General features: G+C 41.0%; 3 protein-coding genes across 5 annotated transcripts in view; 2 read left to right on the forward strand and 1 right to left on the reverse strand.

The window, feature by feature from the left end:
- Nucleotides 1–12,423, reverse strand: part of LOC115774767 (bromo adjacent homology domain-containing 1 protein) — a 32,300-nt gene extending 19,877 nt beyond the window's left edge. Inside the window, exon 1 of the mRNA XM_030722170.1 lies at nt 12,358–12,423. The gene's annotated coding sequence lies outside the window, so the exon portion shown is untranslated. The remainder of the gene's footprint in view (nt 1–12,357) is intronic.
- Nucleotides 6,449–7,372, forward strand: ora6 (olfactory receptor class A related 6). Its single transcript, XM_030722171.1, has one exon. It carries the CDS (start codon nt 6,449–6,451, stop codon nt 7,370–7,372), a length of 924 nt encoding a protein of 307 aa, XP_030578031.1.
- mgab (MAX dimerization protein MGA b) overlaps nt 11,513–27,162 on the forward strand; it is a 30,856-nt gene continuing 15,206 nt past the window's right edge. For 2 of the 3 annotated variants that reach the window (XM_030722165.1, XM_030722167.1), the window contains exons 1-10: nt 11,513–12,034; nt 14,074–15,262; nt 20,671–21,124; nt 21,269–21,374; nt 21,546–21,659; nt 21,762–21,878; nt 23,338–23,451; nt 23,626–24,031; nt 26,379–26,586; nt 26,839–27,070. In XM_030722165.1, coding sequence (XP_030578025.1) covers nt 14,097–15,262; nt 20,671–21,124; nt 21,269–21,374; nt 21,546–21,659; nt 21,762–21,878; nt 23,338–23,451; nt 23,626–24,031; nt 26,379–26,586; nt 26,839–27,070 — 2,917 coding nt within the window. In that variant the 5' untranslated portion in view covers nt 11,513–12,034; nt 14,074–14,096. The remainder of the gene's footprint in view (nt 12,035–14,073; nt 15,263–20,670; nt 21,125–21,268; nt 21,375–21,545; nt 21,660–21,761; nt 21,879–23,337; nt 23,452–23,625; nt 24,032–26,378; nt 26,587–26,838; nt 27,071–27,162) is intronic. The other variant, XM_030722166.1, reaches the window with a different exon arrangement.

A 27,162-nucleotide genomic window follows, 5' to 3' on the forward strand; every position in this document is an offset into this window, starting at 1 on the left:
AATTATCCAAAAATATAGCGCTACTCCACAACGATTCTAATGGTGAGTACTTTATTGATGATTTAAGCAATAGATTTGTATGCTGGCAGAAATCCATTGCTAATTCACAGTGGATTGCCTTTATGGCTTAGTTATTAGTCCTGTATGGCTATTTAATGACAGGTCTAGGTGTGAGTCATTAAAAGACTTCTATATTAAATTTCATGACATTTATGATTTCTAAGTGAAGTGTGGGACACTTTCTATCGGATCAAATGGAAAGAGTGGTAAAGAGATACAGGCATGCTGAAGGATGAATGCTCCAATAGATTAATGATCAACTACAATAAACCAATGTGTCACAGGGTGGCCTGGTGGAATAGCACAGTGCAGGACAGGCTCACAGCAGCCCTGAAAAATTAGACTTGGCAGAAAACAGGATGCATTTATGACTGTGCGAACAGGGGAATGAAAAAAAACCACCAAGGCTAAAGGTCACTTGTGGTGTACACTGAGCCTAAATGAGCAACTAGTGGAGATACTGCACCTTTGATTCACTGAAACCTACACTTCCTCTGACAAGCCAGCATGGTATTATTTAGATTAGCAAGTGATCAGAATAGAAAGTGGTTTCCTTCGAGTCTGTCACTGAAACAGGTAAACTCAGCTGCATTCGTAAGCACAATAAGCTTGCAAAAAAGATACTGCCTTCACTTGGTTTTGAAGTGCATACTGGGCTACATTGTCAAAATTCAGAAGTTACTTCACCTTTAAACTTCTCAGATGGTTTCATGTACACAACTTTTTTTTAAGACTCAAAGGACTTTAATTAGATTCAAATTTAAATTTGTGTGACAAAACTCTTTATTTCTTTCTACTCACTTCATTAATCATCTTGGTAATTGAAAAAGTAGAATTTTAAAAACAGCTCCACCTCAAACAGCCACAGTATTACGCACCAGCTACTTATAATCATTGCAGTACATTTTGTAAACAATACCTCTGTTTTTTTTACAGAAGTGGAAGCCTCAAAGCAAAGCTTTAATATTTTTTTCTTTTTTTACGCTGTAGTTTTGCTACCCGCACTCCTGCTCAGATGACTGAATAAGGGTGTGTTACGTACCACTCAGATATTATTAATGAGCTGTATAATCAATATTAAGGAGGGTTTGGAGTTATAGTACACAATCATTACACACAGCAGTTTCCAGATTGTTGGGTTAAATACTAGAAATTGTTCAAACCCAGTCATTTCCTGCGAAAATCCGGCCTTTAAATAAAATGATTTCACATAAAACTCATTATTCTTTCTTATTTCCATTCAGTTTCTATTTCTGCTGCTTTTCTCTCAAACAGTCCTCAACACTGCTGAAGATCAATCACTGACAGCCCGAGCCTCCGGGGGTTTATCTGTGATGTCATACTAACATCATTTGTTATGAGCTCATTGCCCTAACTGGCAAGCTGTGATGTGGGTTAATTGCTGGAGCAATTACGAATGCTTGACTTTTTTTTTTTTTTTTTTCACCTGAGCAGAGCGACTCTGATTTTTATTGTAGCTGCCGAGCTGTTTATTTCCAGTCAATCCAAAGTAGCTCGTTAAAAGGTCCAGCGTGAATCACATACGCACACACACACACACACACACACACACACATGCACGCACGCACACACACACACAAGAAAAAGGCCATAAGACTTAAAGTTTGTAAGCCATCGTGCGTGCGCACCCACACCGAGTGATAGCCAGGTGAATCCACTGCGCATCCTTCCACATAATCATAATCATAATATTCGTGAGCTCAGGGGCCACCGTGTCCCTTGCATTGACCTTGTTTCAGTGTGTTCCGCGGACACAGCACTATTATCGGTCGGCGTTACACTTTGGTTGGTGCTGGAGGTGGCTGTAGAGGAGTGGGGGGCGGAGGGGGCTACGATAACACACATTATTACACGGCCAGTCCGACTGAGTACCACTCCCTGGGAATCTCCTCCATCATCATGGCTATTATCTACCTCTGCAACGTCCTCCAGACATGACTAAAAAAAAAAAAAGCATACACAAAAAGAGCAAAGCTGGCCATGCAACCCCGACTCTGCCCGAATACAGAAAAAGAAAGAGGAACGATAATGTGGAGCAGCCGCCACTTACCGTAACCTAGGTCTCTGTGGCAGGGACTACCTCGTCTAAAAAAATTTTCGCTGGTGTGAGGAACAGGAGCGAGTCAGGGCACCTTCTTTTTTCCAAATAGCTTAGGTAAGACAAGTCGGTCTCATCCGAGTGGCAAACCGATGCGGATCAAGTGGAGGAAATGAGCACGAATATCGCCGATGTTTCTCCACTCGATGGAACTCCTTTTAAAAAATCGGCGAGAAGAGAAAAAGGGGGACGAGGCAAACAACTCTCTTCTCGCAAGAAGAGAGACAGCACTCCTTTCCGAGAGACTAGCTGGCTTCGCTCTGGCTGGTTTTTTTTTTTTTTTTTTTTTTTTTTTTTTATTCCATTCACTCTTCCGACGGCTGCAAACCTTGAAGTGTTTCCTTTTCGACAACCCGCACACACGTCGTTTGTGTCCGTCCCTCGGCGTTAACACTGCACGCAGCCTTCAGTTTGCGCACCAGTCCGTGTGTGTTGCTCCTGAACAACAACTAGCAGCACAACACGACTGCCTGACTGCAGCGCTGACAGACTGGGTGGGCTGGGCCCCCCTCCCGCCGCGCAAAATTGAAGAAATCCTCGGCAAAAAAAAAAAAAGTCTCCCCGCGTTCGTTTAAACCATAAGTGACAAATATGGTTTACATAACAACCACAAGAACATCCTCATCCTACTTTTGTGCCCAAGCACGATAGCAACATGCCTTTTAAAGGGGTATCCACGCGGCAGGGTTGTCTTACTGGATCCGCCCCTTAACTTTCTTGAAAGGATGCGCTGTGGCGTTAATTGGATGTGATGATGAGTGTCAGTCTGCATGAGAGCACCTGCACATGAGCTATTGTGCCTCAAACAGGGACTCGGGATAGGAAAAAAAAAACTTCCTGTTGCTTACAATATCTCCGTGCGAACGGCTGCAAATATGGGTTCAAACTAACGAAACTCCTGACAAACCTGAACATGTTTATTTTATATAGTCTTGCACAAGTAAGCCACAACATTAAAAACCACTGACGGGTGAAGTGCTGAAAATCTCCCTTAAATGGATTGTTCTTCTTGTGGACTTGCACCGACATGCTCCTCCCACCTAAACATTATTGCAGACCAAGCACACAGCCCTCATGGTAATGGGGACCCCCCTACCCCAACAGCAGCAGTCTCCCCCCAGCAGGACAGTGTGCCACATGCACCGAACAACAATAACTGCTCAGAAACAGTTCACAGAACAGAGCTCAAGGCAGTGACCCTCCCTGGATCCCAGTCCAGTTGTGCATGTGTAGGATCCACTGAAATGACCCTGATCCAGAGTCCTGATCCACACCCCACAGGACCCAAATCATCTGCTGCCAATTTCCTGGTGCCATGGGACAACGCCAGAGTGTGTCCATGCGCCTGTGGGTCAGAGCTGCTCTGGTGGCACAGCAGGAGAGAGAGGAGGGGGACAAACAAGCGTAGGCAGGTGGAGTAAGAAACTCTTAAGGGTACTGTTCCCTTAAAAATGGAAAATAATTTCACATGCTTGCTGCACACTCAGTTCAATTCAGTTTTATTTATATAGCACCAAATCACAAGTCACCTGAAGGCGTTTTACATTGTAAGGTAAAGATCCCACAATAATTAGAGAGAAACCTCCAACAATCAGATGGCACCCACCCCTTAACCCCTATATGCACTGAAATACATGATAATAATCTGCTAGTACCCATTCATTTAAAAATAATGTTTTCTAAAAATCAAGCAACCCCCCTGTGACCACTGACTTTGTAATGGTGTAAAGGAAAAACTCCTTTTTAATAGGACGAATCCTCCAGCAGAACCAGGCTCAGGGAGGGGCAGCCATCTGTCTGTCTCCCAAATCCAAACTGGGAGCTGGTTTCACAGGAGAGGGGCCTGATAGCTGAAGGCTCTGCCTCCCATTCTACTGTCAGAAAGTCTGGGAATCACAGAGGATAACATGCTACTTTGAGATAATGATGAGGTCTGATTATTCAAGACGTTGTATGTGAGGAAAAGTATTTTAAATTAAATTCTGGATTCAACAGGGATCCACAGAAGAGAAGTTAAGAGAAGCAAATTTAATTCCATTAACTGAAAAGGGGGAGTGTGCAAGATGAAATTAAAAAAAAAGGGGGGGGGGGGGGGGGGGGGGGGGCTAAACAAAGATTAATGTGGAAATACATGTTTGGCCATGCATTGTAATTACACTGTAATAAGGGACTATGGACCACATTGGAACTCTATATATGACACTCTCTCTCCCTCTCACATTCCTTCTTGTTGGATTTCCAAACCAATCAGACATTTCAATGTTGGTCTCTTCTATAATGCTATTCCACCACCTTAATTAACTCCACAGATAAGTGTTGGTTTTTTTTAGTAGCTAGGAGTTCACCACAAGTGTCAAACACATCTTTTATTTTCATTAACTGGTAATTAAATGTAATTCTTCCACCAAGCAACTACTTCTTGTACAACAGCTAAAGAAAATGATTGGTAAGTTATGTATTTTGACTACCACAGCTACTGCATATTAACATTTTAATGAATGAAGCAAATCAAGCAGAGTCCAGTGTTGTATTTTTTTTTTAATTTGATTTCTAATTTGCTTCATTAGTTCTTCAGTCTTTAGTAGGCTGAGCTGCAGTTTGTAAGTATAAGTATAAGTAAGTATAAGTATAAAGAAAAAGTATAAAGACTCTTTCACAGCAAACAGTTTTACCTGCCTGAAAAATGCCAGCCATATTAAAGGTTCTACCTGCTTTCTATTGTCATTGTATGTCAGTGTATGTGCACTGGCACTGGTATTTGGTGAGAACATTGTTCTGCCTATAGGTACAGGCGTACAAAGACACCAGTGTGGCTGCAAACGTCTTTCATGCACTAACACCTAAGAGATGTTTGTGATGCCAATCCAAAGCAAAAATCTGCACAATTCAATATGCATTTAATGGTGCATTTTAATTTACATTCATCCAGTTCAATGGCAGTCAGATTTGTTGTTTATTAGGATGAAATACGCAATTTGACCAGGTCTCTAATTGATAATTACTCGATTGTGACTACAGACTACAGCTTCCTAAGCTGTCCAAGCTCATTACGGTACACTTAAGTTTACCAATTTACTTCCAGCGTAGGCCTTCTCCTTAATTACACACACATACACACTGTGGGATTCACAATTAAGCTGAATCAGGATGCAGGGCATGGTTAAATGGAACGAATGTTAACTAGCGAGAGCACTAAAGACACAAAAAAATGAGACAAGCTGGAACATGAACTGATCCCGTGAAAACAGCAGGGTCCAGAAGCCCCCGCCCTATTACAGATTAAAGTCAAGTGCTTGACTTATGAGAAAGTTAATTGTAGAGATCAGTAAAACATGTGTTTTTATCCAAACTTCATCATATTGGTTTGTCTAACTGACCATATTTGCAAGAATGTGCAGTGCTTTTTCTCTCAAACCGTGTTCATGCACCGATTCTTTAAGTGTGCAGAAGTATGTGTGTTTAGAGACACAAACATATCTGTTACACCCAGACATAGTATAAGCAGTAAGGTGCATATTATTAGCTATGAGGCTGTTGCTGTGTTGATCAGGATCAAACCATTTATACCACAAGTCTTGCTCTGAGTAAGCAGTTACTATCAGTGTTTACATTACAGCTCTTAGTTTTGTGTGGAAGTAAAAGGCCATTAAGATTATTTCTATAAAATGTTTATATCTTTCAGTATTTTCCAACTAGTGGGTGCAGAAACATTACTAGAGTTAACTGCTTCCAATGACCAGAATATGTTAGGTGTTAAGAAAGATGTAATTAATGGTGTGTTTTCAAGTAAAAACACAATGTGCCAATTGAATCACAAAAATTACAAATACAAAGTGGAAAACGTATCGTCAAAACATGTAAATGAACTCTTGTATCTGCAGCGGATGATTGGTGAATACAAATAAAACGTCACGTGCACCACAGTATGTGGTCTCAAGATGACGCTTTGAAAGGCTCAGAGGTAAAACTTTAATGATTCCCAGCCTTCATTGTTTCCAGGACTCCACCTTTTTTCCCTTTCTGTATAATGAGCACAGCCAATCACCAATCTAGTGTCTTGCAATTTCTGAGAATGTGATGACAGCTGCTTTGGGTCAGTCATGAAGCAAAGCGGTGAGAGATTAGACACTTTAACAACCTATGCTTCATTCAGGAAAGTCCATTTTTTTCCCCTATTACCCATTTCTTTTTCCTTTTTTTTTTTTTCTTTGAAAAAATAAGTTATTTGTGTGTGTGTGTGTGTGTGTGTTATCCAGCCATTTTTGAACAATGGCTGAGCTTTCTGTCAGCCTCCTGAGCTTGAGAATATTTGTTTCTTGCATAGGACTTATGGGTAACACGTTTCTCATTGTTTCCATCATGAAGATCAAGTTCTTCCAAATTAAATCTTTTGAGTTGTTTCTGCTCGGACTTGCTGCAGCCAACTTGGAGGAGATCGTCATCATAAATATCTATGATTTAATCAACCTTTGGACTTCCTCCACCACTGGCACTTGGTCATGTTATTTACTGCAGTTCTTTACTGTCACTGGTGAAATTAACAGCATCCTCTTCACCGTCCTCATCTGTATCTTCCGCTACCAGAAGCTGAGAGATGTCAATAAGAGGGTCAACTTCCCACTTTTCCTGGACAGCGTCAGATCTGCCTGGATGGTGAGCGGCATTTGTGTGATGCTCTCCATGCTGTTCAGTGTTCCCATGTTTGTCATGAACCAGGAGCACAAAGTGGAAAATATCACAGGAAACAGCAACATCTGCCCTCCAGACTTCTTTCGCTGCACTGAAAATCACTGTCCAATGTTCCACCGCATATACAAATACCTGTTCATCGTCTTGTGTCACCTGCTGCCTCTGATCATCGTCACAGTCACCAGTTGCCTCATCCTCATAGCGCTACTGAGGCAGAGGAAGATAGTGACACCAGCGGTTAGTGAGACCGGGTCAAGCCGGTTCAGCAGGACAAGTAAAGACACAAGGATCCAGTGGAGCACGATAGCAGTACTGGCGGCCATGGGATTGTTCCAGGTGGACTGGACTATTTACCTGATCCTTCATTTGGCTTTTAGGCCATCTGACTTTCCATTTTGGTCAGAAATTCAGTTCTTTATCACAACATCATATATATCCATCTCTCCATATGTGTATGGAATAGGGCATAACATGATCTCTCTCAACAGCTGTAAAAAAAGGTGACTTAAAAGTAATTTTTTTTTAATTTATTAGAAAAAAAAAATATTGTACCGGTTACTTTTAATTTAAAGATCACAAATAGCTCTTTCAAACTACATATGAGCATTTAACATTTGTGCATGCATATTTTCATCATCTCTTTCTCATTTTATCGTTCTCCTCCTTCACCACTGCTCTCTCTCCTCCCTCATTTCTACCTCACCCTCTTCCTCCTCACTTCAAGCCTCATCTCCTGAACTGAAGTCAGAGCTATAACACACAAAAACGTGCATATTATTTATTCCAGATATCGTCGCAGTTACTTATTGTCACCAGATTAGACGTGCAATCTTCCTGTCTCCAGACAGCTGACAGTAAGTTAGGTCAACAACACCAGCAGCTGGTTATAAGCTAACATTATGCCAGCTAATGTTAGGCTTGAGTGTCTAAAAAAAATCACACGTTCCCTCTGATAAATAGTTTGATTACATTCTCACGTCGTACGAGAGTTTATTGGCTCAGTGTCCAAGTCCAAAAATGTTAGATCCACTTCAAAAAGGTCTCACTAATGCCAGCTAACAGCAGCGCTTACTGACATAAAAGTTCAGGATATCCTCAAAAACTTACCTCAGTATCACTTTCTCTGGACAGAAGTGAGCTTCACTGACTCATCAACTCATATCAGACTCCTTTCACCAAGTTTTACAGCCTCCTCCAGAGTAAATAGACACCAGCTGAGGTAAACAACAGACTGACAGCCTACACTCACTACAGATGAATGGCTGCCGGTGTCCTACACTGACCACCATAGCTAGGATTATGCACTTGAATTGGGACTGGTAAGAAAACAGAAATCATTTGACTGCAATCTGCAATCTACTGACATCTAGCAGTGAGATTTTACACACTGTACCATTAAAGCTTTTCTTTACACCAGACTTGTTTCTTGAAATCGAGGTCTTTTTTTTCCTGGTGAAACTGTATTAAGCAAAAACAAACTACATTCACACTGCACTTGATGAAAAATGACCACAATGCTTTTTTTAATAGTTGCATATAAACAGAAATAATAAGTTTGTTAAAAAAAAAAGAGGGTGATAATTTAGAAACTTGCTCAGATCTATTAGCTTTCATCGCTGAATGGGTATAGCATTGTGCTGCAACCTGCACTTATATCTAACATGAAAATGAAAGTATTCCTTTGTTGCATTTTTTTGTCATTTCAGTTTGATTTAAATTTAAGTACCTATCATTCCCAGTATTTTATAGACTTTTAACTGGCTTCACAGCAAATGTGTGTGCGTGTTTTTTGTTGTTGTTGTTGTTGTTGTTTTTTTGAATGACCAAGTAAAAAATAACCGTCATTCCTTGAGCTAAAAAAAAAACAAAAAAAAAAACAAAACAAAACAGTGCAGGGCAGCTCAATTGCAAATAAATGTCTCTGCATCTCTCTAAAAAATGCTAGCTGATAAATGGTCTTATTTTTCAGTGCAATTGAGCATATGGCAGCTGTGTTTGTATATGATCATTAGTCTGGACACAAAGCGACGTGGCCTGTATTTACAGTACAATAAGTTGAGTGAAGAAGCAATTCTGTGCCTCATACCATCTCACGCAAAGACAGCTGCAGTCAGCCCAACTGTCACTGCATGTTTATGAACAGTAAATACTATACTATGAGTAGCCACGAGAGCTTGATTTGTGACAACAGATCAAAAAAATAATAATAAAAAGAAACCACTATCTCCCAATAAAAGTGAAAGTTGTTCTATGTAGTTTAAACATGACTCAAAGTGACCAATTTATTCCAGTTGTGATATGACTAATATTATCTCTGCTCTAACAGGTTAGATTAAGTGTGTCTTTATATTGTGCATGTGAATTACCATGTAATAAGTGTATATAACATCGGTGACCTTTTGTCAGAGGCATACTCTACATTCTTTACAGCAAAGTTTAAATGTTTTCTATAAAATAATGAGTGTCTCTAGCTGCCCACCCCCGGTTTTGACATCTTAATTTGGAACTTTAATGTAATCCTTACAAAATATGGATCACAGTTAAACCACATGCCAGGTCTGCAGTCTCAATTCAAAAGCAGCACCGCGTTAAAACAACGATGATAGACGTAAATATTGTGCCTTTTCAAAGTGATTTTAATATGGGTTTGATAGTTGTGACAGAACTCACAAAAGCCATTCAAATCTGTGCCCTGGTAATTGTCTGTGCTGCCACTACTGATTATACAGCAGTGACATACGTCACAATTTGGAGGCTGACAGTACATGCTGACTTATTATTTATTTATCTTTTAAAGACACACTTGATACCTTTGAGATTTTAAAAAGTTTGCACTCTTTAATTTCAGTGTTTTTCAAGAGTCACAAGATTAGAGGAACAAGGTCACTTTTGTTTTGTATATAATTAACCGCTAATTAAAATAACACGAGGTTTGCCCATATTAAACATGCCAATACACCGGTCTGTTATTGCTGCACTTGATCCTTTGACACACACACACACATACACACACACACACACCGATCACCCCTCCAGAATACACTTGTAATAAACTATATATTTGCAGAGCACTTGTAGTTGGCGGGGGAGCACCTTGCAAACGTTCAAGTCATTTCGTGAGTTCATGCGCGACTTTGCACGGGCGACTTTGCTCTCGGGTTCTCTTTTGTGTGAACTCTTTGTGAATAAAAACCTCCTTCTGCGTGTTTATTTGCCGTACGTGAAATGAAAGTGCACGTGATTCCACGAGAGTTCCACGTGGAACACAAAAGCTGGGTCTCCCCCCCCCACTTCCTTGTTTAATCGCTCTGCTTGCTCAATACTTCTCATATCATCAGAATTTCTTCTTCTTTTAACCTACTCGGCATTTTAAACCACAGGCGTGCGTAGCTGAAGCTTTTGCTGTTGTTGTTCTTATTAGGTTGTTGTTTCGAAACCACAGAAACAGAAGATCCCCAACTCAGTGTGTGATTTGGCATTAATTTTATACAGTAGCTTTCTACAGTGGTAACAGCTGTGGAGCAGACGTATCTTTTGAATGGTTTCATGTTTAATTAAATTCATATAACTTTGGGCAAATTGTCATATAAGGAATTTAGAGAGAATCAAAAAAAAAAAAAAAAAAAAAAAAAATGAGTCAGTTATCTTTGTTTTCATTAATATTCTTTTATTATGTGATATGTTGGCATATTTCTGCGTTACTCTTCATTTAATTACTGAATCACACCCTTTCCGTTAATGAAGTGTGGCAGACATGAAACCACCTTTTCACTGAATGTTAGATATTTTCCTTTAGCTACAAAAACAGAAATACCAACTCACATATGCATCATGTTTACTGTTGTGGACAGAGGCTTCCTTTGCCATATGTCTAATTCTTTCTAAGGTAGGGCTTCATTTAGGGCGTACAGCTTATGGAAAATCCACCAAAATAAAATAAAATAAAATAAAAAAGAACACGCTCAGAGGACATTAGGCCAACTCTAGCTAAAGCCCAGCTGCCTAAAGACAGCAAAGCTAAAAACTATAGCTTTTCGAGGGTCTTACATGGCTAAAATTCAGACATCAAATAGCCTCTCTCCATTATTACGGATCTTTCTATTACATTTGCATTCAAGTTACCGAATAAGCTCGGACCAAGCTACACTTCCGGGATGGGAGCGTAGGCCTAGCCGATATACTAGGCTACTTTTTGTTTTTCTCAGGCACTTCGATTAAAAATATTAGCGACTGTCCAGCGGGCTTTTCCAGCTTCATGTACAATCAAATATGCGGAAATTCAAGATACTTTTTTTTTTGCCAAATATTTATTTTAACGTCAACGCCTAACCGCCATCTTGTCCCGTAAACAAAGCCAATCAGCCTTGATATGTTTTGTAGACTAGGTCAACCAGTCAATAAGCTACTGATTAAAGTGGTACGTTGTAATGTTGATTCATTATGTGCTATTTCCCCCAAGCTACAAAATAGCATAATTATTATTATTATTAGTAGTAAAACTGCCACCATGATGAAACAACAATCGTCCATTGGGAGCTTGCGCATTGGCTACTGGAGCTCTACCACCATGGTGAACGTGTTACGTCACAGCCCGAGAGCACGGATGTGTATGTGTGTGAGAAAGAGCGATAGGGGGGCTGAGCGGACAGTGCGTGTATGTGTGTATGTGGGCTGAGAAAGGGTGAGAATGGAAGTGTGACCGAAAAGTCAAGGAAATAGACAGGAACAGACAGAAACTGCTCTCAGCGCGCGAATCATAAATCCTAAACATTTTCGCGCAAACTTGCAGAGAGTTGTCCTGACCGGCGCGCGGATCCCGCTTGAGGTGGGAACGAACAAATAAATACATATTAATCTGCTGGATGGTGCACTCCCGCTTCCCTCGCGCTGGCGGGCCGGGAATCACGCGCCGCTGAGGGAGTGAGGTGGTGGTGGGGGGTTGATATTGTGCATGCGCTTTGGCTTCGCTGCGTGCACACTCGGGTCGGTCGATGTGAGCACAGTGGCGTGGCTCTCGGCCTCCATTTGCCAGTTGTGTTAATGTTCGAGGAATTCTCCGAAGCCCTTTCAACGGCGACGGCGACGTGCAACAGTTGGAGCTTCGCCGCTGAACGTTGCTGTCGTATCGCCCCGGTCGGCCACGAGGTATTGAAGCGACGCTGAAAGGTGAGGCTTTTAGTGAAACCTGCAACTTTTCCAAGTTGGTGAGTGGAGGAGCGGGCGGGCGGCCTTCCTCTCGCGGTGTGTGAGGAAGAAAGAGCTACTGTCTTAACAACTTAAATTCCTACCGCGGCTTGTTATTGCGCGTAGGAAAATAGTTATACGAGAGTTACGGTGGGAGTTTTTGTTATAAACATGGAAGTAATAATCCGTTTTATGCCCTCATTGGGGTGATTAACACCTTTTAGACTGAGCAAGCATCCGTGTGCCGGTGTGACAATGATAAGGAAAATGCAGGAGGGGGCTGGGACAACAGCAAAACGGGTTACCTTTGTAGTTTTTGATGTGACGAAGATTATTTCCTTTTGGCTCGCCAGGTACAGAAACGATGCAAGTGGCTCGTTCCCATTAAAAAATACAGGCCTGTTTTTCAGCCATGCCCTCAGCTGGCAGCCCATTGGTCAGTCAAAGCGAAGTGGTCTCACAAGCAAGGCAAAGTCCAAGAGAAATTGTCAAGCTCAACTTAAAATAACCCGAGAGCGCATTTCCACTGTTTATATTTGCAGTATTGGTCTTGTATGACGTGGTGGTGGTTTAAGGGGTGCTTGTCTTGGAGTATTTAACATAATATATTTTAAAATAATGTTATGAAACATCATTAGGCTGTTCTTAACACACTTTAGAAATAAACTATATGAGTTTTAGTTCCTTGGATAGCGACAGCAGGTCTTTAAAATGTTATGGCAGATGTAGTTTATAAACTCATGTTTTACATTTAAAAAAATAAATAAAAATACCCTGAGCTGATCAGAAAACCACACATAGCCGGAGGTTGTAAATAAATCATGTTTTTTCCATTAGGTTCTAATTTATTTTTCAGGGAATTTTGGGGGCAGGATGTGCTCTCCTGAAAAATAAAAATCTCTTCTGTGGTTTCATTAGTTTTTGCTGTTTAGTCCCAGTGAACACAGAGAGACAATTTTATGAATCACAGAGATCAGATATATTGAAATTTGGCTTGCTTACAAAATATTCATACAGCCAGCAGTCACAGAAACTGGTGGCTGAAGATCCTTTAATTTTTGCATGATATCACGTGAGCTAAATTCATCTCGAGTCTTCATTTGAAGAAGACTTGAATTGTTAAATTAAGCCTGTTCCTTTTAGCAGCCCAGTATATCCTGGACTTGTCATTTGTAACACCTGCTGTTGCAACAGCCCTAGCGATTAGTTAAGAATCTAGAAGACTTTATTGTCATATATATATGTAAACATATAATGAAAACATATAATGATATAATTCTCAGTATCTCTGCACAGAGATCCACTGGTGGGGGGTACACACCAGTATTTTTTTTTTGTTTGTTTGTTTCTTTTGTTGTTATTTAGTTCACCGCTTTGTACATGGTAAACAAACATCTTCATGATTTTAAAATAGCTGAACAGTTTCAGAGTCCTTTGTCTCGTCATCAGGCGATCTTTGAATATTTTTCCCACGCAAAATTGATGCGACGCAGCAGATAAACATCGGTCACTGCCGTTGGTGAATGTCGTCTTATTTTCCATTAGAGTGATATCGGTCAACAAGGGCAAAACCACTGCTCTTCAGAGATGTCGGTGCGTCCCTGTGGAGGAGTGTTGCAGTGACTAAACTGGAATAACTTTTACTCTTGAAAATGATTGTATAATACATTAAAAACCACAAGTCCATAACAAAATCTTTAGGTAAACACATTTTCAGCCATCTTGAAGTTGATCTGCACATTTTGTTTGTGATGATTTCTGAATGGGAAGTGTTTACATTTCTGGGTGCACCTTTTCCATGCTCCTCTTTTCTTCCTGCCACTGTTTGTTCTGCATCGATGAGCTCTAATTGCATCCTTTGTGATCATTGTTTATATTATTTTTGTCTTCCATTTTTTTTTTTGTCTTTTGATTTAATTCTGCTGGTTAGATCATATCAGCTTAATGCATGTTGTACCTCTGAACAGTGTTATAGTGTAAAAATAACAGTGTTTTTATTTTTTGTTACGTGTCTCATGCAGTGTGATGATCAGAGCCGCTGGTGATGTCTGCCTTAGACTCTGAGCTCCCACCTATGGAGGAAAACCAAGCAGTGGAAGGTGAGAAGGGCAGCTTGCTTAATGTGCCCTTCTCAGCTCCTCCTGCTTCCATCCCATCTTCAGCTCCTCCGTTTCCAACCTTGACGAGCCCTAATTTCACTAGTGAGACAGTGGTTGAAAGTAAAGCTGTCTCCATGGCAAGTAATGATTGCAGCGCTGCTGTTTCTTCACCTGCTGAAGCTAGCCCGGCTAAGTCTGCAGTAACATCAACTTCTACCTTGGAAGGAACTGTTGAAAAAAGCCCAGATACCTCACATATAGAATCTGCATCAGACTCCCTGACATGCACGGAGACGAGCGTTGTCAATATGCCTGAATCATCGCCGTGGTCATCTGCATTGCCAGTAACCACATTTGGCAGCCCGGACGTGGAAAAAGACTTTCCTGCGGTGCTGACCTTCAAAGGTGTCAGCGTCAGTTTGGAAAACAACAATGTGTGGAAGCAGTTCTACAGCTGTGGAACTGAGATGATTCTCACTAAGCAGGGCCGCCGTATGTTCCCCTACTGCCGATATCGCCTGGCTGGCCTAGATCCCAATCAGCAGTACAATCTGGTCCTGTCCATAGTTCCATTGGGTCAGTACAGATATCGCTGGAGTGCATCCAGATGGGAAGTCACCGGAAGAGCAGAACATCAGAACCAAGGTCTTATTCGAGCATTTTCACACCATTACTCACCTTGTCGAGGCTCAGATTGGATGAACAGCTTGGTTTCCTTCTACAAGCTCAAACTGACCAATAACTCCCAAGACCAGGATGGTCATATAATCTTACACTCCATGCATCGCTACATTCCTAGGCTTCACATAATACCTGTTCCAGATGGAGGAATGCCCACAAACGACAACCCTGTAGTTATGGGACATGAAAGCATGACCTTTACGTTTCCACAAACTGAATTTATGGCAGTGACGACATATCAGAACTTTCGGATTACCCAGCTGAAAATTAATCACAACCCATTTGCAAAGGGCTTTAGGCAGGATGGGAACAACCCCCGCTTAAACAGAATTGCTAGAGAGGATCAACCTATGGTGAAGGCAGAATACCAGCCCTTAGTTCTCAAACCTGCTGAACCCAGTGAAAACCAGGAAGAGGTAGTGGATCTGAGGTGAGTTTTGTGTGTGTGTTTTTTTTTCTTTTTTTTTCATTTGTTTAACATTGAGAAATTGCTATGTTTGAGAAATTAAGAAATATCTTTTTTGATTGACATTCTATTATTAACTGTTATACATTTATTTGAGTATTATACATCTGTGTTGCTGTGGTGGATTCTAGTCAGTTATAAGTGCAGTAATAACTGCATATTCATGCTCTATGCATTAAAGTGACCTGAAAATAATTCAACTGAAAAAAGTGTAGGTTTAGGAATGTTTTTTTGCATTTAACAGACATTAATTCATTACAAGAATGCATTCTGACAAATCACTTGAAGATACAACTACACTCACCAAACACTTCATCAGTTGCACGTTACTAGTACTGGGTTGGACCCCCTTTAACCTTCAGAACTACCTTAATTACCTCTGCCAAGGAGGTGCTGTTTTTGGTAGAGTTTGTATGTGTGCATGTTAATCTGTCATTCTGATAAAACTCTGTAGGGGTGTAGCGTGGGGCCATAATAACAGTCCATTAAAATTTGGCTTATATCTACTTAAAATGCCTTAGAAACTATGAAGCTTACAAGTGTGGTGTGTATTGTAAACATCTAGAAAGTACTGTCATTTTTACCTCTGACCTCTCCTTCAAGGTCAATAGATTGATCTGATCTGAAAGTCAAAGCTATAATAATGCTATATAGAGCTATTTAAAACTACGTTTCTTGCCATTGTTTGTATTGACAACGTATAGGCATATAGGAAATGATATATGGGGATTCTAAATATCACATTACTTTGGGTCTCTGACCTCTTCTTCAAGGTCAAATAAGGTCAAACGTTCATAAAATGTCTTTCATCTTTAAAACTCTTAGCTTAAAATTCTGCTGCCTGTGTTTGTATTGGCAACATTTAGGAAATTATACTGGTATATGGGGATTCTAAATATTGCATTATAGTTGGCATCCAAACATCATATCACATTTGACCTCTTTTACATTTCACATCTGCCTTTCTTTCAAGTTGACCCCAAAATGTGTTAAATTTTTAAAAAACATATTGTCAGGAGAAAGAGAATGAATCCACAAAATAAAAAAAAAATAAGACTCAAAATTATGCCAAGTATATTAAAATGGGTTTCAACAAGGCAAATACAAAGAGCCTGCATTTTGCATTTGTTTTTACTGCATTGCAAACGTCTTAAATTACATTAAAAAAAAAAAAGAAAACAAAATGAATATATGCAAAATACAACACTATTCCCTTAAAGGTAAATACTGCCCAGAGAGTGAGCTGCCACGATAGTTTGTGCTCTCAATGTGCTTCTTGTTTTTTATGGCATAGATTCAATAAGGTGCTGGAAACATTCCAGATTTTGGTCCATATTTAAATAAAAGCATCACACAGTTGCTGCAGAGTTGACAGCTCCACATCCATGATGCAATTCTCCCGTTTCATTCAAAGTTGTTTTGCTGGATTGAGGTCTGGTGACTGTGGAGGCCATTTGAGTACAGTGAACTTATTGTCATCTTTAACCCTTTAACAGCGGCGATTGGCGCCGATACACCTGTTAACTGCGCTTACTTGCCGCGAACAGCCGATTAACACCGAGCGTATCACAGCAGGCATCTTCCTCCCAGTGAACTGCCACTCACTGGATATTTTATCTTTATGGACATTCTCTGTAAATTTTTTAGATCGTTGGTTCCCAAAATCAAGTGTGCTGCAGTCTGTCTAGAAGCCTGTCTTCACTCTCATCAAAATACAAGAGAAAGTGATGTATTTCCTTGAAAATTAGATTTAGAAAACGTAAACAACACAGATTGTCTATAAATTGCTAACACTACCCAATCATATGTAAAGTTCTAATCCCAATTTTACTATGTTTCCACCGCCAAGGTGCTGGTGCTAGTTTCAATGAACCGGCGAGACGCTTAAGAATGGGCCTGCTTTTCCACCGCACTTTGCAAACTGATCCTTTACCTATGAGTGTGGGCGGGTCCTGATCTGGACATGGAAGCCAAAGGGCATAAACGCGGGAGAACACGCTGTTGTGCTGCAAACATATTTTACCATCCAAACAAAACTATTGCAGCATCTGTGTGCGGCACAAGGTAAACACAGACAGCGATTACAAGCAAGACGACAGGTACGCACTTTGCGTCCTTTTATCTGTGATATGAACTGATAAAAAGCAGCAAGTTCAGCCTTAGGGCTGAATCTAAGTCACAGCCGTGAAAATCGCATCGCTTTTCTCATGTAATACACACCATACAGTGAAATAGTGGTAGAAAACTTTATGTTGAGATGGCAGTCATGTCCTTCTGCTGCTTTTTTCACACGTTCTTGGTTCCAGACCAGCTAGCTTGCGCTGCCAGAGTTGACCCTGTTTTTCGGCCGAGCACCGAGGGCATTCACCGTGGAAAAAATGCTGAACGGTTCAAACACTGGCACCGGCAAACAGTCGGTGGAAAAAGGGCCTATGTGACCCACTTGACACAAACTTCAATACCACAAAGTAATGCGCAATATCACAAACCAACAACCATGCCAGATTCAAACTCACTTAAATCACCTTTCTTTCCCATTCTGATACTCAGTTTGACCTTATCTACATGCCTAAATGCACTGAGTTGCTTCCGTGTGATTAGATACTTGTTTTAATGAGCAGCTGAACAGGTTTACCTAATAAAGTGACCGATTCCCCAATTACCATAGGGCAGTCTGTGTCCTCCTCCAAGTTCAGGTCTTCTACCAGAGGCCTGGGAGCTTGAGGGTCCTGCACAGTATCTCAGCTGTTCCTAGGACTGGACAGAGATCTCGGATGTCATTCTTGGAATCTGCTGGAGCTACTCTCCCCGTTTCGGGGTCACTGCCCTGAGTGTCCCAATTACTCAGGGGCATCTCTGCAGAGCCTGCACCTGGGGTCTTGCCTTGTGCGGTAGACCCTAGCCTATATCCATCTTGTGCTTAGAGCTTGTTCCATGATTAGTGCCTCTGTGCTGTCTTTCAGCCCAGCGTTGTTCGGCCATTGGCAGTATTTTTTTTTTTATATCAGTCACTTTTTCTATCTGTCGGTGGTACATTCCATGCAGGGGCCTGTCCTTCCTTTATGGTTATTTCTCAGGTTTCTGTTGCCTGAGCAACTAAGCATGTGATCCTTTGTGGCCATCCTCCTGATGTACTCATGGATCTTAGTTGTTTCAACCAGGATAGTGGTTCTGACACTCACTAGTCCTCGGCCTCCTTCCGTTTAGCCTACAGTCTCAGGGTGCTGAATTTGGGGTGAAACCCTCCATGCATGGTAAGGAGCTTTCTTGTCTTGATGTCCTTGGCTTCAGTCTCCTCCTTTGGCCAGCTTATTATCCCAGCAGGGTATCTGATGACCAGCATGGTGTAGGTGTTGATTGATCTTGATAGACCTTGTTCTTCCCATTCAGCTGACTCCTCAGGACTTGCCTTACTCTCTGCAGGTACTTGGTGGTTGCAGCTTTCTTAGCGGCCTCATGATTCTTATATGCTTGTGGGATTCCAAGGTTCTTGTAGCTGTCTACACTGTTACCTTCTGGTAGTGCAATCTCCTCAGTTCTGACTACCTTCCTTCCCTGTGTTACCATCAGACTACACTTCTCCAGTCCAAATGACATTCCATTGCTGTAGATCCTAGTGGTGTGGATCAATGAATCGATGTCTCGTTCACTCCTGGCATACAGCTTGATGTCATCCATGTAGAGGAGGTGGCAGATGCTTGCTCCATTTCATAGTCAGTATCCATAGCCAATCTTGTTAATGATCTTCTGAGGGGGTTCAGGCCTATGCAGAACAGCAGTGGAGAGAGAGCATCTCCTTGTTAAATCCCGCACTTGATGATAACTTGTGCAATTAGCTTGAAGTTGGGCCTCTACTTTTGTTTTCCACATCCCCATTGAGGTCCTGATGAAGGTTTTTAGGGTCCTTGTACAGTTCTAGGCATTCCAGGATCCATGTGTGTGGCATCAAGTTATAGGCTTTCTTGTAATCAATCTGGTGCACAGGTTGGTCAGTCTTGTTATTAGTCTCGAGTCACTGCTCTGTCTACCAGTAGCTGGTGTTTTGGTCTATTGGTGTTTCTGCAAATTCTTTTCTGGGCCCCACTCATGTATTGAACCATGTGCCTGTTGATCTTAGCTACTATGATACTTGATAGGAGCTTCCATGTGGTGCTGTGGCAAATTATTGGCTGGTAGTTGGATGGGACCAGTACCTTTTGGGGACTCTTGGGAATAGGACTGACTGGCTTTTAGTTAGTTACTCCAGTTGCATCCCATCCATTACCAGCTGGTTCATTTGTGCTGCCAGGTGCTCACAGAGTACAGTTAGCTTCTTTAGCCAGTAGATGTGAATCATGTCAGGGCCTGGTGCTGTCCAACTCTTCATATCTGAAACTCTTTCCTGGATGTCTGCCACTGTGATGGTTACTGGATCCTGTTCAGGGAGGTTGCTGTGTTCTGCTCTTAGATCCACTAGGCACTGAGCATTGTTATGTGTTGCTTCCTTCTTCCAGGTGCTCTTCCAGTATTGTTTCGTCTCCAGGCTTGGTGACGGGGGCTGTTCTCATATTGTTCCCCTGCCACTGAGAGTGCACCTGGGGGGGGGGGTCACTGGAGAACATCTGGTTTATTCTCCTGGCTTCTATGTCTCTGGTATCCCTCTTCAAGCATTTAGCCAAAGCTGTGAGTCTTTGCTTGGCAGTTTCAAAGGCCTCAGGTATGGAGAGCTTGTTGTATTTCTTAGGCACCCCATTCTTTGTCACACCTTTCTGCAGCACTGATCGTTGGCTAACTTCCTTCCGTGCTGCCTTGATCATCTTCTCAAGTCTCCAGGGTACTGCTCCTTATGGCTGTTCTTTTTTTTTTTATAGCCTTGCATCTGAAGGATCACTGTTACTGTGGTATAGATCAGCTGGTTGGTTTCAGTGATAGAGGACCCACGCTCAAAGGACAAAGACTGCCCGCAGGGCTAGTGGGGAATTTACATACACACATACTTTTTGTATCTAACAGTATATAGCTGAAAGAACTGACCGTGAGTGTAAAAAGTTCTCATTAATTTATTTTGCACTTCTTCAAATTTAATTGAAGGAATATTTGTAATAATAATAATACAAATACCAATATTATCTGAACGCAGTATAACAGTATAATAATCACAATTTTTTGAAAGCCTTTTTATATTGGATTGCATGTATTATTAATTTCTTACTTTACTGCCTCATTAAGTGTAGGAGTTTGTGAAATTGCCAGTTAAACTGCTGGAAATATCTTATTAAAATTCCACTGCCACATGCTGCCCCATCGCAAATTAAAGAATTTTGCACTGAGATCATGACTGAATCCACTTGTTTAGTGTCAATAACCAATATTAATTTTTATGTGTCTTACAGTGCAAACAGTCACAGTCCCTCTGCTTCTCCATCAAATGTGCAAGAGACCAGACTGGTACTGAAGCCCATAATGTCTAACCCTGCCAGCAAAGATGACCCGTATGTGCCCTGCATAAGAGGGAAACATGCCCTTGGTGAGCTTGTGCTTGTTGAACCCAAGGAAGAAAGCAATGCCACCAGTGCAGCCCCTGAAGTGCAGGAGGGCTTAAAAGTATGGCTGTCGCCCAAAGCAAGATCTGTGACTCCTAATTCTTCAACCTCTACTCCTGTGTCATCACCTCGGTTCCGCAAGAGGAGGAAGAGGATAAACAGACGTTGGGCAAATTCCCGGGGAAGAGAGTATAAAACTGCTGCAGCCTACTCCACGGTTGTCCACAGCCCATCACTGACAGTCGCTATGCAACCAGAGATGGATGATATAGAAGGTCTGCTGTTTGTGTCATTCGCCTCAAAGGTAAAACGCTAAAAGTCACTGCAGAGGATGCTAAGCGCACATCCATATTTGTTTAATTTAATAAAGGGTGTGGTGCTTCCTCCAATATTCTGCCTAATGTCAAAAGTCATTAAGCTTTAAATGAAAGCTTCTTTTATGTCACAGCAAGCTCTTGAGGTTCACGTCAGGAACAAGCTGGTCAGTACCTCATCGTCAGCATCTCCGGCTTCCCTAACAGCACCGACACCATCGAAGCAAACAAGTAACCAACGTGAGGCTTTTTTTTTTTTTCTTTTGATTAAACTGTGGAATCAATATTTTTGTCTATTTCTTATTAAAAACCTAGTTTTTTTAAAATATTATTCTGGAGTCTTTAAGGTACATTTTTAATATTATTTGCCTGAATCTAAAGTTGTGTTGTGTTGTGTTGTGGTGTTTACAGTAGACATCAATCCAGAGACTGATGAGGAAAAGATTGCTCGTTTCGAGGCTGCCCTGCTGAATGATCTCAGAGTCCTCAAACACAGACAGGTCATCCATCCTGCCTTGCAGGAGGGTTAGTACACAACACAAACACAGACTTCCAAGTTGTTGCACATGTTTCATAAAGTAAACTAAAGTGAATAAATTCTCTCACAACTTTTGTTGTTTCTCTCAGTGGGCTTGAAGTTGAGCTCCTTAGACCTCAGTATGTCCATTGACCTGCAGTATTTGGGGATTTGTCTACCACTACCTCCTCCAGAGCACAGCAAGGCCACCGCTATGTCTCCTGGTGGTAAGTTGGACTGACTATTCGACAGTTTGTCCATGCTTGACTGAGGGCCTTTAATTGCTTCTTTTACACAAAATCTTATGAGTAATTAGTTACGTTGTCATAGTAAGCAAATAGATGGATGCACAATAGGTAAGCTTTTGTTATTGAGTTTTACTTCTGTACAGTGACCTGTACAGAAGGTGGAGAGGTCACCCTTAATGACAGATTAGAGTGAGTCAGATTAGACTTCTTGAAGTGTTTGACCTTGTCTAAACAAGGAAGGCCCTTTTGTAGAAACTGGCCTTTTGTGTTTGGATGTGATTTATGAGAAACAAGGATTTTTTTTTTTTTTTTTTAAATTTACTTACTTTAACTTTTTAAATTTGCTGGTGCAGTCACAAAGCTACACAACTGTTACCACTATAAATCCCCCAAACAAAACCTGATTTAAATATGCCAACCTCAGCATCAAGGTTGCACTACACTGTGCGCTTTGGGATTTCACCATCTGCTTCAAAGTTGAGAAGAGAGGAAGCTATAAGTCTGAGTTGAATAGAAATATGTAGGATTGAGGATTTAAACGCTGGTACTACTGTCGATACTGCTCAGTGATGCTGATGTACAATAAAAAGACAACAGTGGTCATATCTGCTTTTGACACAGTGGTAAAATCACTAATAATAATTTTTCATCTCAGTCTCATGCTCATCAGGTGTGCTCGTATTTGGTAATGCGCTATAGTAATCAGCTATAGTAATAGCTCTTCAGCTAGAAATATTAACAACTACAAGCAATGATTTATCACAAATTGTCTATGCTTGTCAGGAAGCCCACACTAACGTCATAGTAGGCAAACTTAGGTCATACTAACTAACTTGGAGAGGGGGTATGGGGTGGAGGGCCTTATCTATCGATTTAGAGCAAGTTTGATTTTAGTGTCTGATTGCAATACACTGTTAAAGCTGTTGCTGCTACTCGTCACTACTTAAGAAAATTTAAAGTGTTGAAAACTGAAGCACAAAAACGTGTCCCCGGGCTACAGATATTTTTGACATACTGAGTGTTCGATTCTTCAGGAATAAGGAGTCAGGTACTGACTAGTAGTAGTACCAGTTTCAAACACCCTCTGTACCCTTCCCTAGTTTCAAACGTTCATGCCAAGGTGATGACAGCCATCACTGGTGACACAGAGACCAAACAGCAGTTTTTGAGTGGGTTCTTGTTTCTTGTTGGGATTTGTCTAAAATGAAGATTCAATTCATGCCACATGATGTCAAGATGGAAGAAACAAGTAAATGCATCTTGGGCAGTCAGATAACAAGAGGACAGCTGAACTTGAATGAATGCAGTTTTCTTTTCCACAAAGAGAATGAAATTGGCATCAAATTCTGATTAAAATTTACGTTTGATGCAGACCAGCTTTTTTAAACATAATAGTGTGCTGTGATCTGTAACTAAAGGCATTATGTTTCCCGCACAGATGAGGCACTACCCTTCATCTCCAGAACGGGAAAGACAAGTGACATGACGAAAATAAAGGGATGGAAAAACAAGTTCATAAAGGGCAAAGAAACATCTCCTTCCAACTGTGAAGGTAAGGTTTGCTCGCCATATTGTTGCTGCAGTGTTCCTTTTATCATGCTGTGGGATTAGCGTAGTCATTCTAATTACCAAAAGATTAACTGAGCTGAAACCAGCTGAATGTACTTGTCTGATTCATTATTCTTCCTCAATAAATTAAAGTCTCTTTATTCTTTCTCTCCAAAAGGATTACAAAAGAACCTCTCCGCCTTCTGCAGCAACATGTTGGATGAGTACTTGGAAAGCGAAGCTCAGCGAATCAGTGAGCGTGCTGATGCCTTCTCCACAAACCCAGAGGGCTTTGTGTCCTATCAGCTGCCCGCTAAAAGCTCCAGTTATGTAAAGACCCTGGACAGCATTCTCAAGCATCAAAAGCCTGCTCATAAATTCCCACCGGGAGTCAACAGACCGTGCCCCCTATCCCACAAACCACTCCTCTACTCTGCTCTGACATCACCTGCTCCTCCACTGGCCACCCCAGCAGTCCCCTGTCAAGAAGGAGCGAAGTCCACATACCAGTCTGCATCCTCGCCTAAGCATCCAGATGATGCTAGTGGTTCTAGTTATACCCAGAATCAGGGGGTTTCACAGAGGTAAGGACATTTTTTTAATTTTGTGATGTTTGATGATGTTTTTTTTTTTTTTTTTTTTTTTTTTTTTTTTTTTTTGTGCACGTCATTCGGTTATTTTAGGAGTGCAGTTACTGAAGCAGCTAAAGGTTATTTGACTGAGGAATCAATCTTTTGCTGCATTAGTAAGAATGAATAATTCCTCCAAGGTGACATTTCTTGTAAAATAGATATTACAAAACCAAAGATTTTCAGTTTCTAAACTGAAAAAATTGCTTTTATGACTCAGCTGATTATAAAACTCATGCCTGCCAATTGATCACTGATACTGGCTCGCTCTTCTTTTGTATTTATAAAGACCACTAAAAATACTGATTTTAAATAAGCACCTAGTAAACAGTGTGTACTGTACTTACGCACAGTTGCCAAGCTAGGTTTAGTTGATGCTTTTCAAAGTACAGCTTCAAATTTTATACTCTGTGTGTATTCAGGCCAGTGGGTGTTTAAAGGATTAATCTGTCATATTTATCATGATAGGGGCTTAACAAATGAACTTACATTAGTAAGGCTTAAAGTTAAAGAGAGCTGCTTTGATTGACAGGTAGCTGATCGGTGTCGCTGAACTCGACCTCTCCACCTGCAGTCGGAGAAGTTGGATTTTCTTTTGTGACTCAGTGGCTTATATTTATTATGATTTTAGCATTTATTATTCCTGGTTCTTACTTAACCATTTGCTTTTGAATTGATATGCTGAATAAAGACACTGAGGCCCATATGCACCCCATTAAAGTCTACTGAGACTGGTAATTATGTGTTCTAGTACTTGTACTTTGTACTAGGGTTTAATATTTTTCCCGAAAATGACATGGATCAAATCCCGGGAAATGAAGAGCCATTTCCCGGGAATCCCGGGAAAAAGTTTATTTATTTTTTTATTTTAATTAGGCCTTCTGTAGCCTGTGTCGGCCTTAACCTATTGTGATATTGTAGAGGTAGCTTTCCAGCTATGTCCTGTTATGCCCAGTAGGGGGTAACGTCGGCTTGATTAACGCAATAAAACCTACATCTCGACATTCGAGTGCTCGAGCTATGCGGTGTTGTATCGTTCCTCAACACTCCCTTAACAAATATAATTCGAATATTCCTGCATTGTACATGGAATTATACCAAGATATTTTACAACTGCTGGTGCAAAACAATACGGTTCATCTCCACAGCATTGATAAAGGCTCAGCCACTTGCGCTGTCGTGGCGACATCTGTTGGGCTATATCTCCACCAGTGGAACGCTGTAATAGTCATTGAAAAGTTAACTACCGTACTACACTATAATATGGCATAACACAGGGCCTTGAGTAATGCACTACGACTTGGTCATTGCCATTCTGGCAACAGCAAATTTATAACACCGTGTCTGAGGGTTAAAGTAGGTTCGCTGTGAATCGTCTATTGAAAAACTGGCCAATCCTTATAGCCTAAAAAAATATACATTTTACTCAACTCCATTTTAAAAGCGAAATATGTTAAAGCAATCTATTTCATGATAATTTCTTCACACATTAGGCCCGTATCCTAATTCATGATTGTTAGTAAGCGGCTGCAAACGAGGAAAAGAAACACTCGAAGTTAAACAGATATTTCTTTATTGTTCAGGGCAGGCATATTTTATAGGCTATATAATGCAATATAACAATATATAATAATATAAAATTATATAATACAAAATACCTTAGGGTAAACACATTGCCTACGATTTCAACAAATTAAAGAGGAAAAAAGCACAACTGTGTAATACCTCTATTAAAACGCTTGAGATGAAGCTGAAGCCTTAAACGGAGGCTGAACATGCCTGAAATGAAGAGTAATGCTTTTCGCATTAAACGAACCCTTCTCTCAACATTTCCTTAAATTTAACATTCTGAAGCTTTCTTTTCTTTCTGAAAGTCAAATCGACGCGCGCGACTTTTTTCCCGGTTTCCCGTCTAACGTTTCCCGGGAAACGGGAAATGGTTCTGATCGCATTTCCCGGGAATCCCGGATCTCGGGATTAAACCCTACTTTGTACGACCTAAAGATTCTACTGCCTGAAGGCTGAGGGGTAACACTGGCAGCTGACAGTATTTTTTCTTTTCTTGTTCATGTTGTGCTTTTTGGTTATCCAGTTAAATTGACTGCTGTTATTCTCCTTGTAACCCCTTTCCCCCCACTACATCGGTGGGCCTATCCATGGGTTTCCTTACTTTTTAATTTGTACTTTAACTCTTGTCTTACAGCTGTTATAATTTAGTTTTGCTCCACCGTAAAAGTTCAGGATTAATATGTCCCATCTTTTTTCTGAATGAATTAATGAACAGTTCCTTTTCCTTCCTCAGGATGTCTACAGACCACCTAGGTGTCAGTCAAAGACCAGAGATGAGCTTTGGCCAGAACCAGGGGATGATACACAAACCGTCAGGGCTCACTAAGTTCCAGCACAAACTGTTGGAGATGGAGATGGAAGCTCTGAACCAGGGCCTCAGCAGAACACAGCTGACTTCAGAGAGGCTGTCAGCTGCTTTGTCTGTAATACTGACAAAAGAGGTATGCAGCATAAGTGTACTCTACAGGGAGTGTGTGGGAATGTCATGGGCTGGCATGTCAGTGTTTTTTTTTTTTTTTTTTTCATTCTTTAGTAGCAACCTAAACTTTAAAAGTCACCCTATGTTTTATATTAATAAATGTAAAACATTGAGTAAAGGTTGTAGAAAACTGATGTTACATTAAGGAAAAGCACACACAATTATTTTTCAAACTGTTTTGGTGACTCTCATTCTCACTTCTCCTTTTAATCAGATGCAGCCCAGTCAGATACTTAAAGCAGCCCCTTTTCCAAAGAATAATGTTGTGGGACCTGAATGTGGCCAAGAGTTCTGCAGACTTGGCTGTGTGTGTAGCAGCCTACAGCACCTGAACAGAGGCCATCTCCACTGCAGGCGGCCTGAATGCATGTTTGGCTGTACCTGCTTCAAACGCAAGATCACCAAGCAGATGTCCACGGGGGACAGTGAAGAACACCCTGTTTACTGTAAGATCAAGTTCAAGTTATTTCAGTGTCATTTGTATAGTTTTGAAGGTTTTTTTTTTCTCTCATTCTGACTGTAGTAGCTCGTAGTGCAT

The sequence above is a fragment of the Archocentrus centrarchus genome, chromosome 24 (assembly GCF_007364275.1).
Source record: "Archocentrus centrarchus isolate MPI-CPG fArcCen1 chromosome 24, fArcCen1, whole genome shotgun sequence".
In the NCBI taxonomy this organism is placed as follows: domain Eukaryota; kingdom Metazoa; phylum Chordata; class Actinopteri; order Cichliformes; family Cichlidae; genus Archocentrus; species Archocentrus centrarchus.